The following is a 16575-nucleotide window of genomic DNA, read 5'->3' as shown; positions in this document are numbered from 1 at the left end:
AGGTAGAAATACATTTGAGCCAGAAGTACGTTACGTTTTCTAAAAAGAGTATCACAAGTAAGACATGCTTTGACTGACTTAGTGAGTTCAGTTTACATATATTAGGGTTGGCATTCATTCATATCCTGTCAAGAACAGTAAAATTTAGTCTTAACCATTAGTATATGAGATGAACGCTATGCATTTGCAGATGTACACTCAAGTACTATGCCATTAATTTATATATTTTTATATAATATTTATATATATTTATATTTAAGCCTGTAAACTTTACCTTGGTAAATACTTACCCTAGCATGTTCATATCTGCCTGAGCATATTTAATAGGCATCATTACTTTCAGAGCCTTCTTTAACTTTCTTAATAAAGCTACCATCTTTAAAACAAAATTAAAACCACACAAATATGATAGTATTCAGGTTGAGAATGAGATCCTTCCACCCAAAGCCCTTTCATTTTCAAGGCGTCAAGATTCTAGAATAAGATACCCACATGCAAAAGCATTACCATACCGTTTCAGGCCAGACCCAAAACTGTAAAGTTCTCTCCCTGTTCTCCCCCAACCTTCATAATCATAAGCAGCCAAAACTCATGTCATATTCATTATCCTACTGACATGTCAGGCAAAATCAGAAGAAAAACCCAGCAAACACAATGCCTCACCTGGGTAGCAGCATTTTGTTTCTGATGTTAATACACAACTAGTAAATGCTTAGGTAGGTGACAATCTACAGGTATCTTGCTCTGTCTTCCTTCACTCTGGAATATTCTTCTCCTATCTCTGCATAGCCAGTCTGGACCTCCCTTGTGGTCTTTTGGGTACAAAGCATTACTAAGAATATGCAAAGAAAACACGGTCTCCTACAGTCTGCAAAGTGTTTCCAAAGAATGGGGAATACCCGAGCCAGCTTGCAGAGAACAGACACTTCCAAAACAGTACATGCAGTTTATGACCTGCTGTTTCAGATCTCTAGTCACCTTGCAAAATAGCAGCTTAAACGATTTATCCAGAGTGGAAACATCATCAACTCTTGGCAGAAAGGTTAAAGCTTCTGAAAAGAATTAGGTGCCAACTTCAATTTCTTAGCATTAAATGCTACTCTTTGGTGGCATCTTTGACATTTTTCTAATTTGTTCAAGAGCTCCAACGTAAGTGTGAGACCCAGAGCCTTCAAACCACTCAAGGTGGTCTCCTGCTACTTACTTCTCCTCAGTCTAAGGTTACAGCACTAACAGCATCAGAGGGGCTAAAGAATGTTGGCGCTGGTAGATCTTCCCCTTGGAGCTATAAGCAGCTGTGATTGAAGGGATGCAAAGTAGCCTATTTAAATGAACTAGTCTTCTATGTCAACAACAGGACAGAGCATGACGAAAGCCTGGCTTCCCAAGCTAAGAGTCAAAACAATGATGTGAGAAAAGTCTATTGAAAAACAGGCCTAATTAGTTCTGGTGCTCACACAATTGCTTGTTAATGCAGGCTAGACACGCATCTTACTGTTGATGCATAGCTTGTCCTTAGGCAAATGCTGTCCCCAGCATTTTTTTTCATCTTACTCTCTGTCAGTCCAAGAGTCTTTCTTCCAGTTGTCCTACTCTGCAGTACTCTTGCTGCAACCCATCATCACCAAACTAAACTACAGAAATCAACATGACTGGAAGTAAAATAAAATAATAAAATTAATGCCTACACTGTCTTGTAAGTACCAGTAAAGGAGACAATCTGAAACTGCTGGGTAGACACTGTGGCACTTGACTATTCCCTGCTTGAGTATCTTCTTTTCATCCCCCCAAAACACATAACAAAAGAAAACAGAGCCTTCAGATAATATTGTGAGCATTCCCATCACAAAGAGTTTTGCTTTAGGAGGGTTCACAAGGAATCCAGTTATTCCCTACCTAATCACCTTACATATAGAAAGTTCATAAGCTACTGTTTCAGATCTCTAGTCACCTTGCAAAATAGTGGCTTTCAGGATTGATCCAGAGTGGAAACATCAGCAACTCTTCTCAGCTCTTGCTGTTGGGAAAGCAACATTTAGCACCCTCTTCAGGGCTCCAGAGACAGATGGAAAAAGCTCTCTAATTTCACAAGAAATGTAAATATTTCCAGTATACCAAAGGACTGACTTGACTAAATGGATTGTGCTGCAGGAGCCACATTGAACCTGTGCATGCACGCATATTTTGCAAGTTTGGCTAATGTTTACTTGCCTTAGTGGAATTTAAACTCCCCATCACTTCAAACTGGTTTTAGTTTTACCAGTTGCACAATCTGTCGGGGGGGGGGGGGGTCCCCCAAGCTTCTTCAAATTAAACACATATGGATACATCAAATTTGTATAAACAATAAGTTTAGTCACAAGCTAATCACAAAGTTAACAATCTCTGCTTTTTGTGCAGGCTCAAAGCCAAATCAGAACACAAAGCTACAGTCAGATTGTTTTTAAGCAGACTAACATCTGCCAGTAAAAAATAAAAATAATATCAAATGCATCTCCTACAGTTTCCTTAGTAAACATCTGTCTTCCTCTTGTTGTTAAGCTATTTTCTTCTCAAATATAACCAATTTGCAAATCTGCTAACTCAAGGCATCTGAACAGATGCTAAACAACCACAATAAAAAGCCACTAGAAGAATTAGAAGAAAAGCCAGACAGCCTAGAAACACAGCCAGTATGACCACACTAGGCAGCAGAGAAGCCACTGGGCTACTCAGTCTACAAAAAGAGAATGACGGTCAAACAGGTGATCCTGCAGATCTCATGTACATAAACAATCTGAATGAGAAAGAGCTGAATAATATTTATCAATAAAAGGCAATGCCTAAATTTTTTTAACAAAAAATAAGTTTAAAAGGTAGTACTTTGGTAAACTACATTCTAAAAGTAGTCTCATAGCAGCTGAAATACAATCTAAAAAAGGAACAGTTTCACAAATTGTGGCTGAAAGGACAAGAGTCAGCTTAGTAAATTCTATAACTATACTAGTTCCACGTAACACTATTGACTAAGGGCAAAAACACTCCCGAACAAATACACCTGCTAGATAGGAGGTTTAAGTTACACAAGGAATAAGGCGTTAATTATTAAAATAACAAAGGTTTGCATTTGTGTTCCATAAAATTGAATCACATAGTGGAAGAGAAAAGAACTCAGCTTGCTACTTAGCTCTAAAGATTTTTATGAAGCGTGATGCAACTGTCCTCAGTGTCTTTACCATCCAGGTATTTTCTTGGAAAAATGTGAAGACACACTGAGCTTGCCTCAGCTTTAGACCACAGTTCCACATGTTATTGATGGATTTCTTTAATTGTTTAGTTGTCTTATGCATTATTGACCAATATTCACACTCCACGTTGGTAAAATGCTTTTAACATTTATTTGAACTAAACCAATTAAGTTCATTGTTTGTGCCCTCAGCCATTTTTTTTCTCTTGGTTTTAAGAGAATGGAAAAGTATTTATAATCATTGTTATGACATCACGTCCTTGTACTAATGACAAAAAGGCTATCAAATTTAAAATGACTTGTATACCAGTAGAAAACAGAGAAGTAGCACTCTTTCTGAAACATTTTCACATTGCAGTACAAATGATAATTCACTCAAAATAAAGAGCCCTTGCCCTGTGAGTAACTAGAATGTTATGCTAAACAAAAAGAACATTAATTCTTCCTAAATCACAAGATCTGGTAAATATATTCCTCATTCACTGAGTAATAATGAATGCATTATATTTAGTTTCAGGCATTTGATCCCTATCTTTCAGAAAAAAACGCCTTTTACATTTCTGGTGCACACAGAGTCAGATGCTGTAGGTGCACTACTTGTCCCAATGCAGTCCATGGAATCCAGCTCACGACACAAAGTTGTAGGTGAAGAGACCGCAATTTTGGAAGCTATGCTGTACAAAGCAGGTTGGAATCTCAATTGTTAATTTCCAAAAGAGTAACATATGTGTATAGTAGATAATTTAAGCTTAAGATAAGCATTTCTTAATAAAGAATATGAATTGATCTCTATTAATTTCAATTAATTGCACACCTAAATATCTAAAGAGAGGAGCCACTGTGTCATATAAAGGTGGTGGCAAAGGAAGATAATCTGTATCTGCTCATTATATTTAAGAGGAAGGGGATATTCAGAGCAAAAAGAAATAGCAAAGAATAAAACCTCAGTAATCAAACTCTGGGATTTATCTTGAGGGTGAGAAGTGCAATTCATAGCAAGTTTGAATAAATTAAGAAACACAGCATACACACACTGTTCATTGCTGGTCATACACCGCTACTGCCAACAGGCATTAATTATGAATGTGACACTGTATATATATACGTGTAGACAACAAAGTCTATACCTTTGTTACATGTTTGACTGAACCAACTATGAGGTTTCGTCGACGATGTTTCATGCCCGGAAGATCCCAAAGGTGATCAAGGACAGTTTCTCCTTCTTCTAGAACGTATTTCCGACCCTGGAAGTTTGGTTTCTCATAAAATATCCAGCTATAATAGTAAAATCATGAATCAATTTGTTACTGTTAGATAAAATTGTCCTTATATAGCACATTTCCCTAGAACTCAGTAATTTTCTCCTCTAATCAAGCCAACTATGAGTCCTTTTTTACACTGTGCCTCAGTAGTCACATTCATTTTGGGTAAATTTGTGGCTGATCCTTTATTTCTATGCTGTAAAAATAAATTGTACATTTCTTTTCCACTAGGATGTAAACTAATATAACTTAAAATTTGAACTGTATAAAAAATAGCTTAAAAACTTATGCAAATTAAAAGCCTTATTTTACTAGAACAAATATATTAACAAATTAAAACATATCCTTTTCAAGGAGATACTATATTAGTGATAAAACATATAGACACTAATGCTGGCATTCAGTGTTTCATAAGACAAAAACATGTATACAGAAACAAACAGGGCTGCCTCAAAAATGCATAAATTTTATGTGCATTGTGAGAGGGAATTTCTTCATTGTGAGAGTGACAGAGCACTGGCACAGGTTGCCCAGAGAGAGATCTGGAGATCTTCAAGGCCCGCCTGGATGCAACCCCATCTAACATGCTCTAGGTGACCTTGCTGAGCAGGGAGGCTGGACTAGATGATCTCCAGAGGTCCCTTCCAAACTTAGTGGTTCTGTGATTCTATGGCTAAGGGTCATAAATATGTAAGTGTCACTGTATAAATTCTAATGCAACAACTGACATGGTCCTAGCCCCAGCCTTCTAAACAACCCTCTTATCTTCATTTTGAGTTATAATTTTACAAGTGGACTGAGAAACACTTACAAAATCTACCTTAAAGGTACTTGTATATCCTATTTCATTCATACAGTACATTTTAATGTCCTGTACGGATGCTACATTTCAAATAGCAGCTGAATTTGTATGCTTTGAAGTCCTTTTGCAACAGCTATTATATAATGAAATTCAACTGTAAAAAAATCCGCTTTGGTGTACACGTACATCTAGTGATGATTATGGAAGCACACTGACTTAGTGCACTGTCTCATCACTTCAGGGAAGAAATCTAAGCTTATCTGTGGTTCTGTAAGAAACTTTCTGTTTAAAGCTAGTTCCCAGGAGAAAAAATATTTTTGCATTACAGCATTTTAATCTATTTCGTGGTTTTTTTTATTGATATCAGTCTAATTACAAACAAGGAAAAAGACACTCTTGTAGATTAGACGTGTGTCATAAATTGAAGAAATGAAAATACAAGAAAAACACACAGTCTTTTGGAAAGATTTAAATATTTAAATATGACCTGGATTTCTTACCATCCTCTAATTATCCTAAGTAATGCTCCAATTGGAAAGATCCAGGATGTGGTATCTAGCACATCAGAATGAATTTCTTGTTTACTTTTGTCTCCATGAATGTCATAAATAATAATCTGAAACAACATACAATGCATATGAATGAGGGCCCATTTCAATACACGAGGTAGATAGCTAATTTTTGCTTGGTATAAAACCAATCTCATTTTATGCCCACTCAACTAATATCCTACACAATTTCTTCATTTATGAAACACTCTACTGAAATTAGCAGCAGTTGCTGACAAAATAATATCACAGGATTACCAGTGGCAGTTTTTTTCTTATTTTATAATCTAATTTCATTAGCACATGCAAGCATATGTAGCATTAAAATAAAGAAAACTAGACTAACAACTTTAAATGCTTCCCATTTAAAGTTTTTGGTATGACTAATTATTCCATGTGTTTCACTGATCTATAGGGCACACAAATTCTGCTTACCTTTCCTGGTCTTGGATTGCATTTGAGACTTGCTCTGTCAATGAAGTTCTGAAATTAAAAGGATATGGAAAATTAGCTATTAATAGCTATAACAACAGCGCACAATATAGACAGATTATTCTAGGTCCACTATTCCTATAAAAGTACGCTCCTGTTGTTAGCAAAAAAAACCCCCAAGATTTGTATATCCGTCATTCAAAGTTGGCCTAAATAGTTTAACAGAGTCAAACAATTAGCAGAAAGCAAGCACTAGGTATGAAGAACTTCTGTGGAAGTTATCACCTCTGAAAATGTATTACCAATTTCCAGCAAAAAGAAAACTGCACATCTTAGCAGCAGCAAAACAAATCCCCTCAGACAGAAAAAACATTACCAACATCATGAAAAGATTTGCTGCTTCCGCTGCACATTGGGTCTCTGCTGCCTTTCTCATTTCTAAACATCAGAAGAATGTTTCCATCCTCTCGTCTGTCCTTGCTTTAAATACGCTTAAAAAATAATGCTAATATATAGACGGAGCTAGATGACTTATTTGCTAACTAAGGTATAACTTACAGAATTTGCGATAAAAGAGTCAAATAGCCCAGTAAGCAGATAATTATATTCTTGGGTAATACAGCTCTACTAATCTCAAAAGTGGAAGAAATGAAAGACAACTCTCACACAAAGGGCAAGTCTGTGATTTTCAGCTTGAAATACTGTTAACACGGACAACTTGTGTTTTGCTGTTATACTATGTTTTTACATTAGATTTTCTAATTACATGTATCTACCATTTTACAGTTCTAAGCCACTGTTTCATCTACTTGTTAAACCAAAAATACTATGTTATTAAAATAATGCTATCAGAAAACTTTCATTTAATCTATGATCTTAAACAGCTTAATTATATTTGCTTATGATAATAGCATTGACCTTAAAGGGGGATGGTCACTTTGAACCTGGACTAATCACTTGGATTATTAATACAAATTGACCGTGAGCCAGCAATGTGCCCTTGAGGCCAGGAAGGCCAATGGTATCGTAGGGGGGCATTAGGAAGAGTGTTGCCAGCAGGTCAAGGGAGGCGATCCTGCCCCTCTACTCAGCCCTGGGGAGGCCTCATCTCGAGTACTGCGTCCAGTTCTGGGCTCCCCAGGACAAGAGAGACATGGAGCTACTGGAGAGAGTCCAGCGGAGGGCCACGAGGATGATCCGAGGGCTGGAGCATCTGCCCCATGAGGAAAAGCTGCGAGAGCTGGACCTCTTCAGCCTGGAGAAGAGAAGACTGAGGGGGGATCTTATCAACGTGTATAAGTACCTGAAGGGAGGGTGTCAAGGGGATGGGGACAAACTCTTTTCGGTTGTCCCATGTGACAGGACAAGAGGCAATGGGCAAAACTGAACCACAGGAAGTTCCGCCTGACCGTGACGGGGAATTTCTTCCCTGTGAGAGTGACAGAGCACTGGCACAGGCTGACCAGAGAGGTTGTGGAGTGTCCTCCTCTGGGGATATTCAAAGCCTGCCTGGATGCAACCCTGTCTAACATGCTTGAGGTGACCCTGCTTGAGCAGGGTGGGGGGGTGGACTAGGTATCTCCAGAGGTCCCTTCCAACCTTACCAATTTTAGGATTGTGTAACACGACATCTTACCGCTGACAACTCTCCCAATTTTGGCAAGGCATAATCTTGGGACCAACGACTCTTTGGCTGCAACATATCCGGCAGAATGCTTCCAAATCTGGCTCCCTTCTCAGAGGAGTAATTTCTGGCAGATTGCAAATATTGGTAATACACACTTGTAGAAGAACGTTTTACAGCAGCATCAACTTTCTGTGAAACTGGCTTAGAATGTGTTTGACCGGGAGAAGTAGCATCTGGAAGCAGTTCTGGCTGCTCCATAGAGTTCTGTTGTTCTTTTAAAAGAAAAGGTGTTTGTTTAGGATACAAAGACCTATTTTGGTCATTTGTTTGAGAGGTGGTTTTTAAATTCCCTGTCCACTGACTGGAAACACATTCTTCTTCTCTGTCAGCACCAAGAGTATTTTCTTCATAAAATGATTCCTCCTCCTCCTCCTCTTCTACTTCCTCCTCCTCTTCACTAAGCTGAGTAGTAAACTGCAAACGCTCAGAAACTGACTGAAGAAGGGACAGCACAGAAGAATGGTCAGTGTTATCTTTAGATAGTCCGCTAGGATGGCATTCTGGTGACACATCTGTGGATAACAGGTCTTCTTGGGAGCTGTCATCTTCATAAATTGGAGACAGTGAAAAAGGATATATTCTATAGCGCTTAGCCTCCACGTTCAGAAATGACTCCGAGCTATGGCTCTCCATTGGTTCATTCAATTTGTTATCCCTTTCATAAGGATAGGTTGGTTCATGTCTATTCATTGTTCTTTTATGCATTAGAAAATGATCTGTATTATCGAGTGGCAGATAAGAAGAGAGAGAGCTAGTCTGCATCTCGTCAGTGGACACAGATTTGTTCTCAGTTTGAAGGGTACCTTCATAAATTATAGTAAAAGAACTATTTTCCCCCTGTTCAATTGGTGGAGAAAAGGCCAAATGATTTGCTGATTCCTCCATGTCATTGCTGCAGTCCAGGCCATCTTCTTCAAGATAACCATCTGTTTGCATGTCACCATCCTTCATTTGTACCTGTTCTAGAGTCTCAGTATTTTGGGCAAAGACTGTGTTGAAGTAATTTTCCCCCTCACTGACCTCTCCAATAGCTGGCAATTCAGATGCAATGAACTGTGTATTTAATCCAATATCAACCTGTGTTATCACACTTGCTCCATTGGCTAATTCGTCTTTATTCTCTGCCTCCAAATCTTCTAAGGTTGCTCTTACTTGTGCAGATACTTCTTCTGCAGCCTCCCTTTCACGGTGCTCATATAAACTTTTCTCTGCACTGCTTTCCAGACAACCGTGAGGACTGCTTTTGTCTTTAGGTTCACTCTGCATGCTGATATTTTCTTCACCATTCACAGAAGATGACACATTAACGTTTACAGTTGGCTGCAACGTGCATTCTGGCGTATTTGTACTATTGCACGAATCTTTGAAGTATAATGGCAGAAACACCTCTTCAGCCACAGCAATATTTCTATTTATTAAATGTAAAGACACATCAGATTTGCTACTGGTTCCTGATACTTTAGCTTTACCACATGTCTCTGTGGCAGTCATGTTTTCATACACCTTTTTAGTATGTCTCTCTTCTGCTACTATCATAAGGTCAGATTCTGGCTTTGCTAAACTGCCAGTAGGTAGAAATCCATTTTTTTGACATGTAAATACATTTCTTGGTACCATTTCACCTCCTTCTAGCCCATGTATGTTATTTTCCATACTATTTAGAAGCAAAGGAAGGTCTGAATAATCTGCTTTTTCAGTGCTTATAGTCACATTCTGAGCCTCTACCTTCTCTGTTGTTTCTTTGTTTAATTCATGTATTTTGGCAGATGACTTAATATCCGAGTTTAAAATCTTTGGGGTTTCAGCCTTAGGGTCAGGCTCAAGCTTTTCAGAAGCCTTTCTGCTCTCACTGCCTTGCCACTGATTGGATGTCAGTTTTTGTTTGGCTGAGTAAATAACTTCATCAATTATTTCTCTTGCTTTCAATGCCAGTGAACTATGTAGGTCAATTTTATCAGAGATGTAAAGGGGAATCTGTTCATCTTGATTATTTGTATCAACTGTTGCCTTTTCTTTAAATGGAGATGAGCTTCCTGCATAGCTCTCATTAAACTGCTTTAATGATTGCACAGCTGACTGGATTTCTTCTTCTTCTAGCTGTACAGTTCCAGTTTTCTGATCATTTAGAATATCCAGATTTATTAAACTATCTTTACTCCCACAAACCTGGCAGACACCAACTGCTTGTTTTGCTATTATTTCTTCTAGAGCTAAGTGTAAAACTGACTCCACTATTTCCTCAGCTTTTTTAAACAAGAGAGCAGCATCTTGGAATTTAGCATGTTCTTGCCCTTGTATATCCATATGTTTCAAAATTTCATCAGAATAGAGCTCTTTTGATTCTGTAAGTTTCTGATTACCAATTTTACAAGAGATTTCTGAGATAGCAGGAACATGATTATAGAGAGTCACCTCTTTCACGGTATTTTTGCTCACATTCTCAGTACAGACTGGCTCAGGGACCATTTCCAAAGATTTCAAAGTGCAGACAGGAGATGGTATTTTCTTTGTCAATACACTGCCATCAGATTTTTGTGCAGTGGAGGCATACTCTGCCCCATCATTGGGTTTAGGATTAGGGGAATTATTGCTCTCCTGGGTTTCAAGGGCAGAAACAGAAAGTTTGCAGGTTTCCTTGGATGGTGAAGTAGGCTGGATGTAGTCAGATTCCAGAGAAACGGCTGGGCATGTAGCTCGTGGGTCTTCTGGGCAAAGCTGCATCCTGGTCATTCTGTCCTCAGGGATAATTCTTCTTGACTCAGCAGCAGGAAAAATACAGCTGGACTGGCTGTCCTGTTCAGAAGCAGCAGATGATTTAGCAATTTTGCCAGTTTCAGAGTTAGTGGAGGAAGGCGCTTTTTGATGGTTGTCAGATGAAGAATTAAATACAGTAGGTGATACTGTAGGCTTACTATTGTTTTCATTTTTGGAAGAAATATTCATATCCTTATCTTCAATACTAGGCCGAGATTCAGTAAGGATGTCTACATCAACATCTTTTTCACAGACAAAAGGGCAATGGTTGGTCAAGGGCTTCCTTCCATGTATCATGGAAGGATGCGAAACCTCTAGAATTTCTTCTTGTGACTTAGAAATATGAGAGGAAAATTCAGAGACGTAATCCTTAGATTGAGAAGGAACAAGAGCAGTCTCAGACATACCAGCCTTCTCCATTTTAGAAGTAGCAGCAGCAATAGCATCATCTGTCCTGTCAATACTGATTAAAGGCCAAGGTACAGTCTTTGCTGTGTTACCTTCTGCGGGTGCAACTGATGTCTTGACAGGAATGTTTTGAACAGTTTTAAAGGAAACAACACCAAGCTCATGGACAGGAAGTGAATTTCCTGAGAGGCTCATCTCTACATGCTCAAGAGATTTTTTCTTCTCATCTTCATGATCAGGAGAAGAAATAGTGTCTCTCACATCTTTTAAACTGACTTTTCTTTCCCTTGTAGCTTTATTTTCAGATTCGGAACTAGGAAGATGAGAAGTTGAGCAATAGTCTCCAGTTTCAAAAGACAATTCATAAGAAACAGAGAGAGGAGGCATTAACTCACCAAAGTTAGATTTCAGACTTTCCCACTCATTTATGCAAGATGATGCATTGTCAAGATTTTTCACTGTAAACTCAGACAAAACCTTCATTGCTTCAACACCTTCAGTTTCTAGAGAAGGCAAACCAAACTGTTCCGCACTAGTATCCTTATTATTGTCCACAAGGATTAACTGGTGATCATTTTGTACATGCATTGTCTTCCCTAATTCACTCAGTTCTTCATTACTGCTTTCCGTGTCCATGACTGTAACTTCATCATTTTTAATAGATGCTACTGAAGCAGCTGGATTACCTGTAGCTCTGCATTTGTCTCCTTTGTTCTGTATGCTAAGCAAAGTAGGTATTTGTTCATTAAAAGGCAAAAGCATAGCAGAAATACAGTTTTGTGGATTTTGCTCACTTCCTACAGCTGCCACAATTCTCTGTGCATCACTTTTTCTAGGATGGCTATCTTTATTTGCACTATCTGTATGCTGTTGAAATGCAGTGGCATTGGAATGAAGCATCTGGACATCCAATGCTAGCTCTGAAGGACTCCCTGTTCGATGATTACAGCAATATTCTCCCTTTCTCAGCTGTAGTTCTTCATTTACTGTCTTGCTTTTTGATTTGGGTGAATGTAAACTATCATTCTGCACTTTTTTTGCAGATTCCTTATTAGATGCTTTGCTACAATGAATTTCTTTATTGATATTAAAAGCAGCATTTTCATCTGTCTGAAACTGAGCTTCTGACTCTCCCAGCATTCCCACTTCCTCCTCTACCAAACAACTTGCAGGACTCATTGTAATGGAATTGGTACTCTGGCAAGTGGGATTGATCAGTATCTCACTACTCCTCCTAGATGACAATAATGAATCTAGTGAATGTGTTCTCTTCACTCTTGTTGTAACTAAAGTTCGTGCATGTTTTAAGTTGACTTTGCTAGATGAATCAGCAGATGAAGCTGAAGTATTTGCAGTTATTTCATGTTTACTGCTACCCAAGCAATGCTGAGCTTTACCAGACTTCTTCAGGTCTTCTCTAGTGGTAGAACAATTTACTGTGACATCATCTTCATTATCTTTATCCTCATCTTCTCCATTTTCTTTTAATAAATGTCCTGATTCTGAAGACACTGTTGTTTGGATTTCTCTGTTCTCTCTGACAAGTGAAGCATTTCTGTTCTCAGTATTTTCTTCTCCTCTTTCAGCCATCTTTGACTGGTTCTTCAGTAGTTGCCTAATCCTTGCAGAACCTCGATATGTTGCATAAGTAACTGCAGGTGATTCTGGTTTCTGTTGCATCTGCCTGTAATATCATCATAATCAACAAAAGACAGAATATCTAAAGTTAGTGTGCTAGTAATAAAAGTTAACACAAACTGTAGATTGAATACAATTTAACAAGCATGCAAGTCAACATTTGCAAAGACAGAAACAAACACTTTCATGAAGACGTTATACCTTATCAAAATGTGCCTATATTTTAATATTGATTTTTTTACTGTACTAATGTTCATAAAAATATAGAAATGATATTTGAATTTTTACCTAGATTCTCAACACAGTAATAAGCAAGAGGAGTAGGAGAAGAAATGCACACATGAGGAAAAGAAAACATACAACAGGGGCACGCTTTCTGAATCATAAGGTACCAAGGAAAGATAGTGAATGAAGATCAGGTAAGAAAGAAAACTGTTTGAATGCTAGAAGAAATACCAAAACGAAAAGCCTAGAAATGTGAGGAGGAATTGGTAGATCAAGATATTCATCAGTCTTAAATTTAATAACAAAGAAAACTAATGCAAAAACTAATATACAAAAGAACCTTGATGGAAAAATCATTCTCCTGATCTTTCACTGCTCTTTCTGATTGTAGTTAGCAGAAGTTTGGAGCCTGTCACTATCTTTCAATTTTCTTAAAGGAGCAAAATTTTCTTTTTCTTAAAATTAAAAGAAATAACAAATCCTTACCTTCCTTTCTAATGCTTTCCCCCCATTTTTTTTGGTTAAAGAATATTCAATAGAACAGGGCAATGACACTATAAATGTGAACATTACCTTTCCTACTCTTCACATTAGGGAAACACTGATGCTCAGACTGTGCAAAAACTCAATTTTTCATTAGTTCCCACCTAAACTAAGAACAAAACCTTTCCAATTCTTCTACAGTCTGACTTTATGTCTGCTAAACTGTTGGCTGGAAGTAGCAGCTCATCTTTTTGGGCAATTGTTATATTCCTTTCAGAAGGATCTCCTTGGAAAAAAAAAAAGTTAGCCAAGATTTTGATTTTTAATATAAATGCACTGCAATAGGCAAAAAGTAATTTGAGAGCATTTGTATAAGTTCTTTGTAGCTTACAGTTAGTTCACTTTTTCTGAAAAGTTACTATAGATATAGAGATGAAGTCAAAAGAAACAAAAAAAACAACTGAACTGCAAGCAAAATCGTTCATATCCATAACATTAACATGCATCTATATACACATTTTACTCTGCCAGTCATACTTTTGCCCTGATGAAGGCTACAGCAATATCTCAAAATAGAATTTATAAGCTAGGTATATTAAGTTATAGAAGAACCAGGAAAGCCATGTATAAACACCATGTCTCCCATGCATTTTCATTTGCCTACATTTAGTCTTTCTATACCATTATTTTGGTTTCCAGAGATACCAACAGCAGTAGTTGCTAAACATCACACATATCACTTGTTTAAGTTGCTCTCTTCAGGATCCACATCTCTTCAAACATACACATTTCTGACTGGGAGAAAACAACTTGGACCAAGAGGGAGGAAAATAAATATGTATTTTTAAATGAAATTAGATTATTTTCTTCTTTTTCACAGAAAACTTTTGTCTACATTGGGAAAAACACTTTTCAAAGCTCCAGAGATCCTAAAAATCCTAGAGGAAGGAAGGACTGGTCGAGTTCTATGGCACACTATATTCCCTTGCCATCAAACCCTACCTCTGTGCACAAACTCGAACCTGACTAGCAGCATCTGCAGCTAGCTGCAGAGCCAGCAGAACGGCTTAGCAGAAGATGGGGAAGGAAGGACCTCTGTGTTTTTATGAGCCTAACAAGCGAGAAGATGCCAATTTTGGTCTTATTCAGCCCAATTTGCAAGCCAAGCAAGAATTTAAAACTCCAGTCTCCTGAGGTTAAAGGCCGAGGCATTAATCCTCCCGAGCCCTCCAACCCTGCCCTGGTTTTCTAGCAGTGACGAGGGCCAAAGCTGCCGTGGCAGAGACCGTCGCTTGTGCTGCCTGATGCTCTCACTCAGAGATCGGTGACTCCTCCCTTTGCGCAGTCTCTTTCCCCTTCACAAAGCTCGGCTTCACTACACCCCTCCTTCCTCTTTGCCCCGAATGTTCCTCTTTTCCCCAAACGAACCCTGCATCGCCTCGATTCCTCCGCTCACAAACCTGATGCTATTTTTTCCCGGAGGACGCTACTTTCTTCAGCAATTAGTCACGGTACGCCAGTAACGGCTTATCCCAGGAGCAAGCCTCGTCGTGCAGCTGCGCTCGGTCCGCGTCTCCAACCATGCAGCTCTGCCATCCTACAGGCCTGTCTCTACCAAGATTTTTTTTTTTTTAAAAAAAGGAAGCGACTTCTCCCCTGCAGACATGGCAGTCGAGGGATCTACTGACCTTCGACCAAGAATCTGCTGCTCAGAATATTGTATAATGCTTTCGCCAGCAGGCCTCTTATTCCCAGCGTGTCCCTTTCTAGAGCGCGTGGAGATGTCTGCAATCTGAACAACTCACAGGCAGTAACAAGATGTTTAAAAAATGAAAACTCTTGTTCCTACGCTACAGCTGAACTCAATCGGCTTGCTCTAAATCTTGCTGCAAGTCTTACGAAACACATTTAGAAGTTTATACTTCCTTCTCCAGGCTGTGCCATACAAAATCTTAAAAATGTCACTAGAGACTTGTTTCATAGATATTTGAAGTAACAATTCACCTCCGATCATCAAAAGACTGCGTCATTTCAGAACTTACCTTAGAGATTCTTTGGACAAAATTTTCTTTACAGTTCATGTGAGGATACAGATGAAAGCCTGATTAACTAGTGTGTAGCTCTGCCCCATATTTCAAATACTGGGAGATTTCTTCTTTCCCTTCCTCATGGGAGGCTATTCAACTCCTTATAAAGCCCAAATTCAGTTTCACAAAAGACAGCTTGACAGCAACAAGAGAGGATGTCAACACAAATTATTTTAAATTTGCCAAGAGTGGGTGCTTGTAGTGATTTCTTCTATTCCAGAAGAGAAAAACCTATGAACTAAAAAGTTCAGAGAGGGCTAAGTCCAGGAGAAGAGGAGGTCATCTTCTGACACATCTCATGTGACAGACATCTGTGTAACTTACACAAAAAGGGGCATTAATCATAAAACAAGTTTGTTAGTGTTTGAAGCCCTGAAGCAGGAGAAATCTCACTCCTTTGAAGGCCTTCTCTCAATGCATCCACACAGCCTACCATTATTTGCATTCTTTTTCAAGGTTAATTTATCAAGATGGTGACCCTTCCAATCTCCACATTTATACCATATGATAAAGCGGATTGTAGACATCCCTACATTATTTTCAAGTAGACCCAGGAGGATCACATAGCATGACAATACGCTACACGGATGCAGCATCGCAGACCCCTGGGTAGCACAACTGCATTCGCACAGTACGGCACCCACGCTAGAAAGCCCCGACACCCACCACGACTGCCTGCTTTTGGGCTTCCTAGCTTGCACTGAGCTCTGTGTAAGCAGGAGTGCACAGCTCCTGCAAAGGTGGGCTTGGTTGCTTCTGCAGCACGCAACACTTGGCTCTCCCAAGGTACGCAGTGGCCATTTTTCTTCACACACTTCACTCTTCTAGCTGTGTTCTCTCCAGCCCAGGAGTCTTTAACTTTCTCAAGCGCACATGAACACATTTTGCCTGATCTCCTTCCACAGATCGCTCAGAAATAGTTCAGGGACCAGAGAGAGCTGCAGACTACAGGCTGAAAACCACTGTTCTAAATCAGTATGTCTTTTGTGGTTCCTGTCTATCCTTCCCTATTTTAAAATGTTT

At 38.8% G+C, this 16575-nt stretch overlaps 1 protein-coding gene across 1 annotated transcript in view; it reads right to left on the bottom strand.

The window, feature by feature from the left end:
- CRYBG3 (crystallin beta-gamma domain containing 3) overlaps window positions 1–16575 on the bottom strand; it is a 94102-nt gene that overhangs the window by 39624 nt on the left and 37903 nt on the right. Inside the window, exons 4-7 of the mRNA XM_062574267.1 lie at window positions 7907–12803; window positions 6274–6321; window positions 5791–5906; window positions 4354–4501 (exon numbers count right to left, since the gene is read on the bottom strand). Of these exons, the coding sequence (XP_062430251.1) occupies window positions 4354–4501; window positions 5791–5906; window positions 6274–6321; window positions 7907–12803 (5209 nt within the window). The remainder of the gene's footprint in view (window positions 1–4353; window positions 4502–5790; window positions 5907–6273; window positions 6322–7906; window positions 12804–16575) is intronic.

The sequence above is a fragment of the Rhea pennata genome, chromosome 1 (assembly GCF_028389875.1).
Source record: "Rhea pennata isolate bPtePen1 chromosome 1, bPtePen1.pri, whole genome shotgun sequence".
In the NCBI taxonomy this organism is placed as follows: domain Eukaryota; kingdom Metazoa; phylum Chordata; class Aves; order Rheiformes; family Rheidae; genus Rhea; species Rhea pennata.
This window is presented reverse-complemented; position numbering and strand designations above follow the sequence as displayed.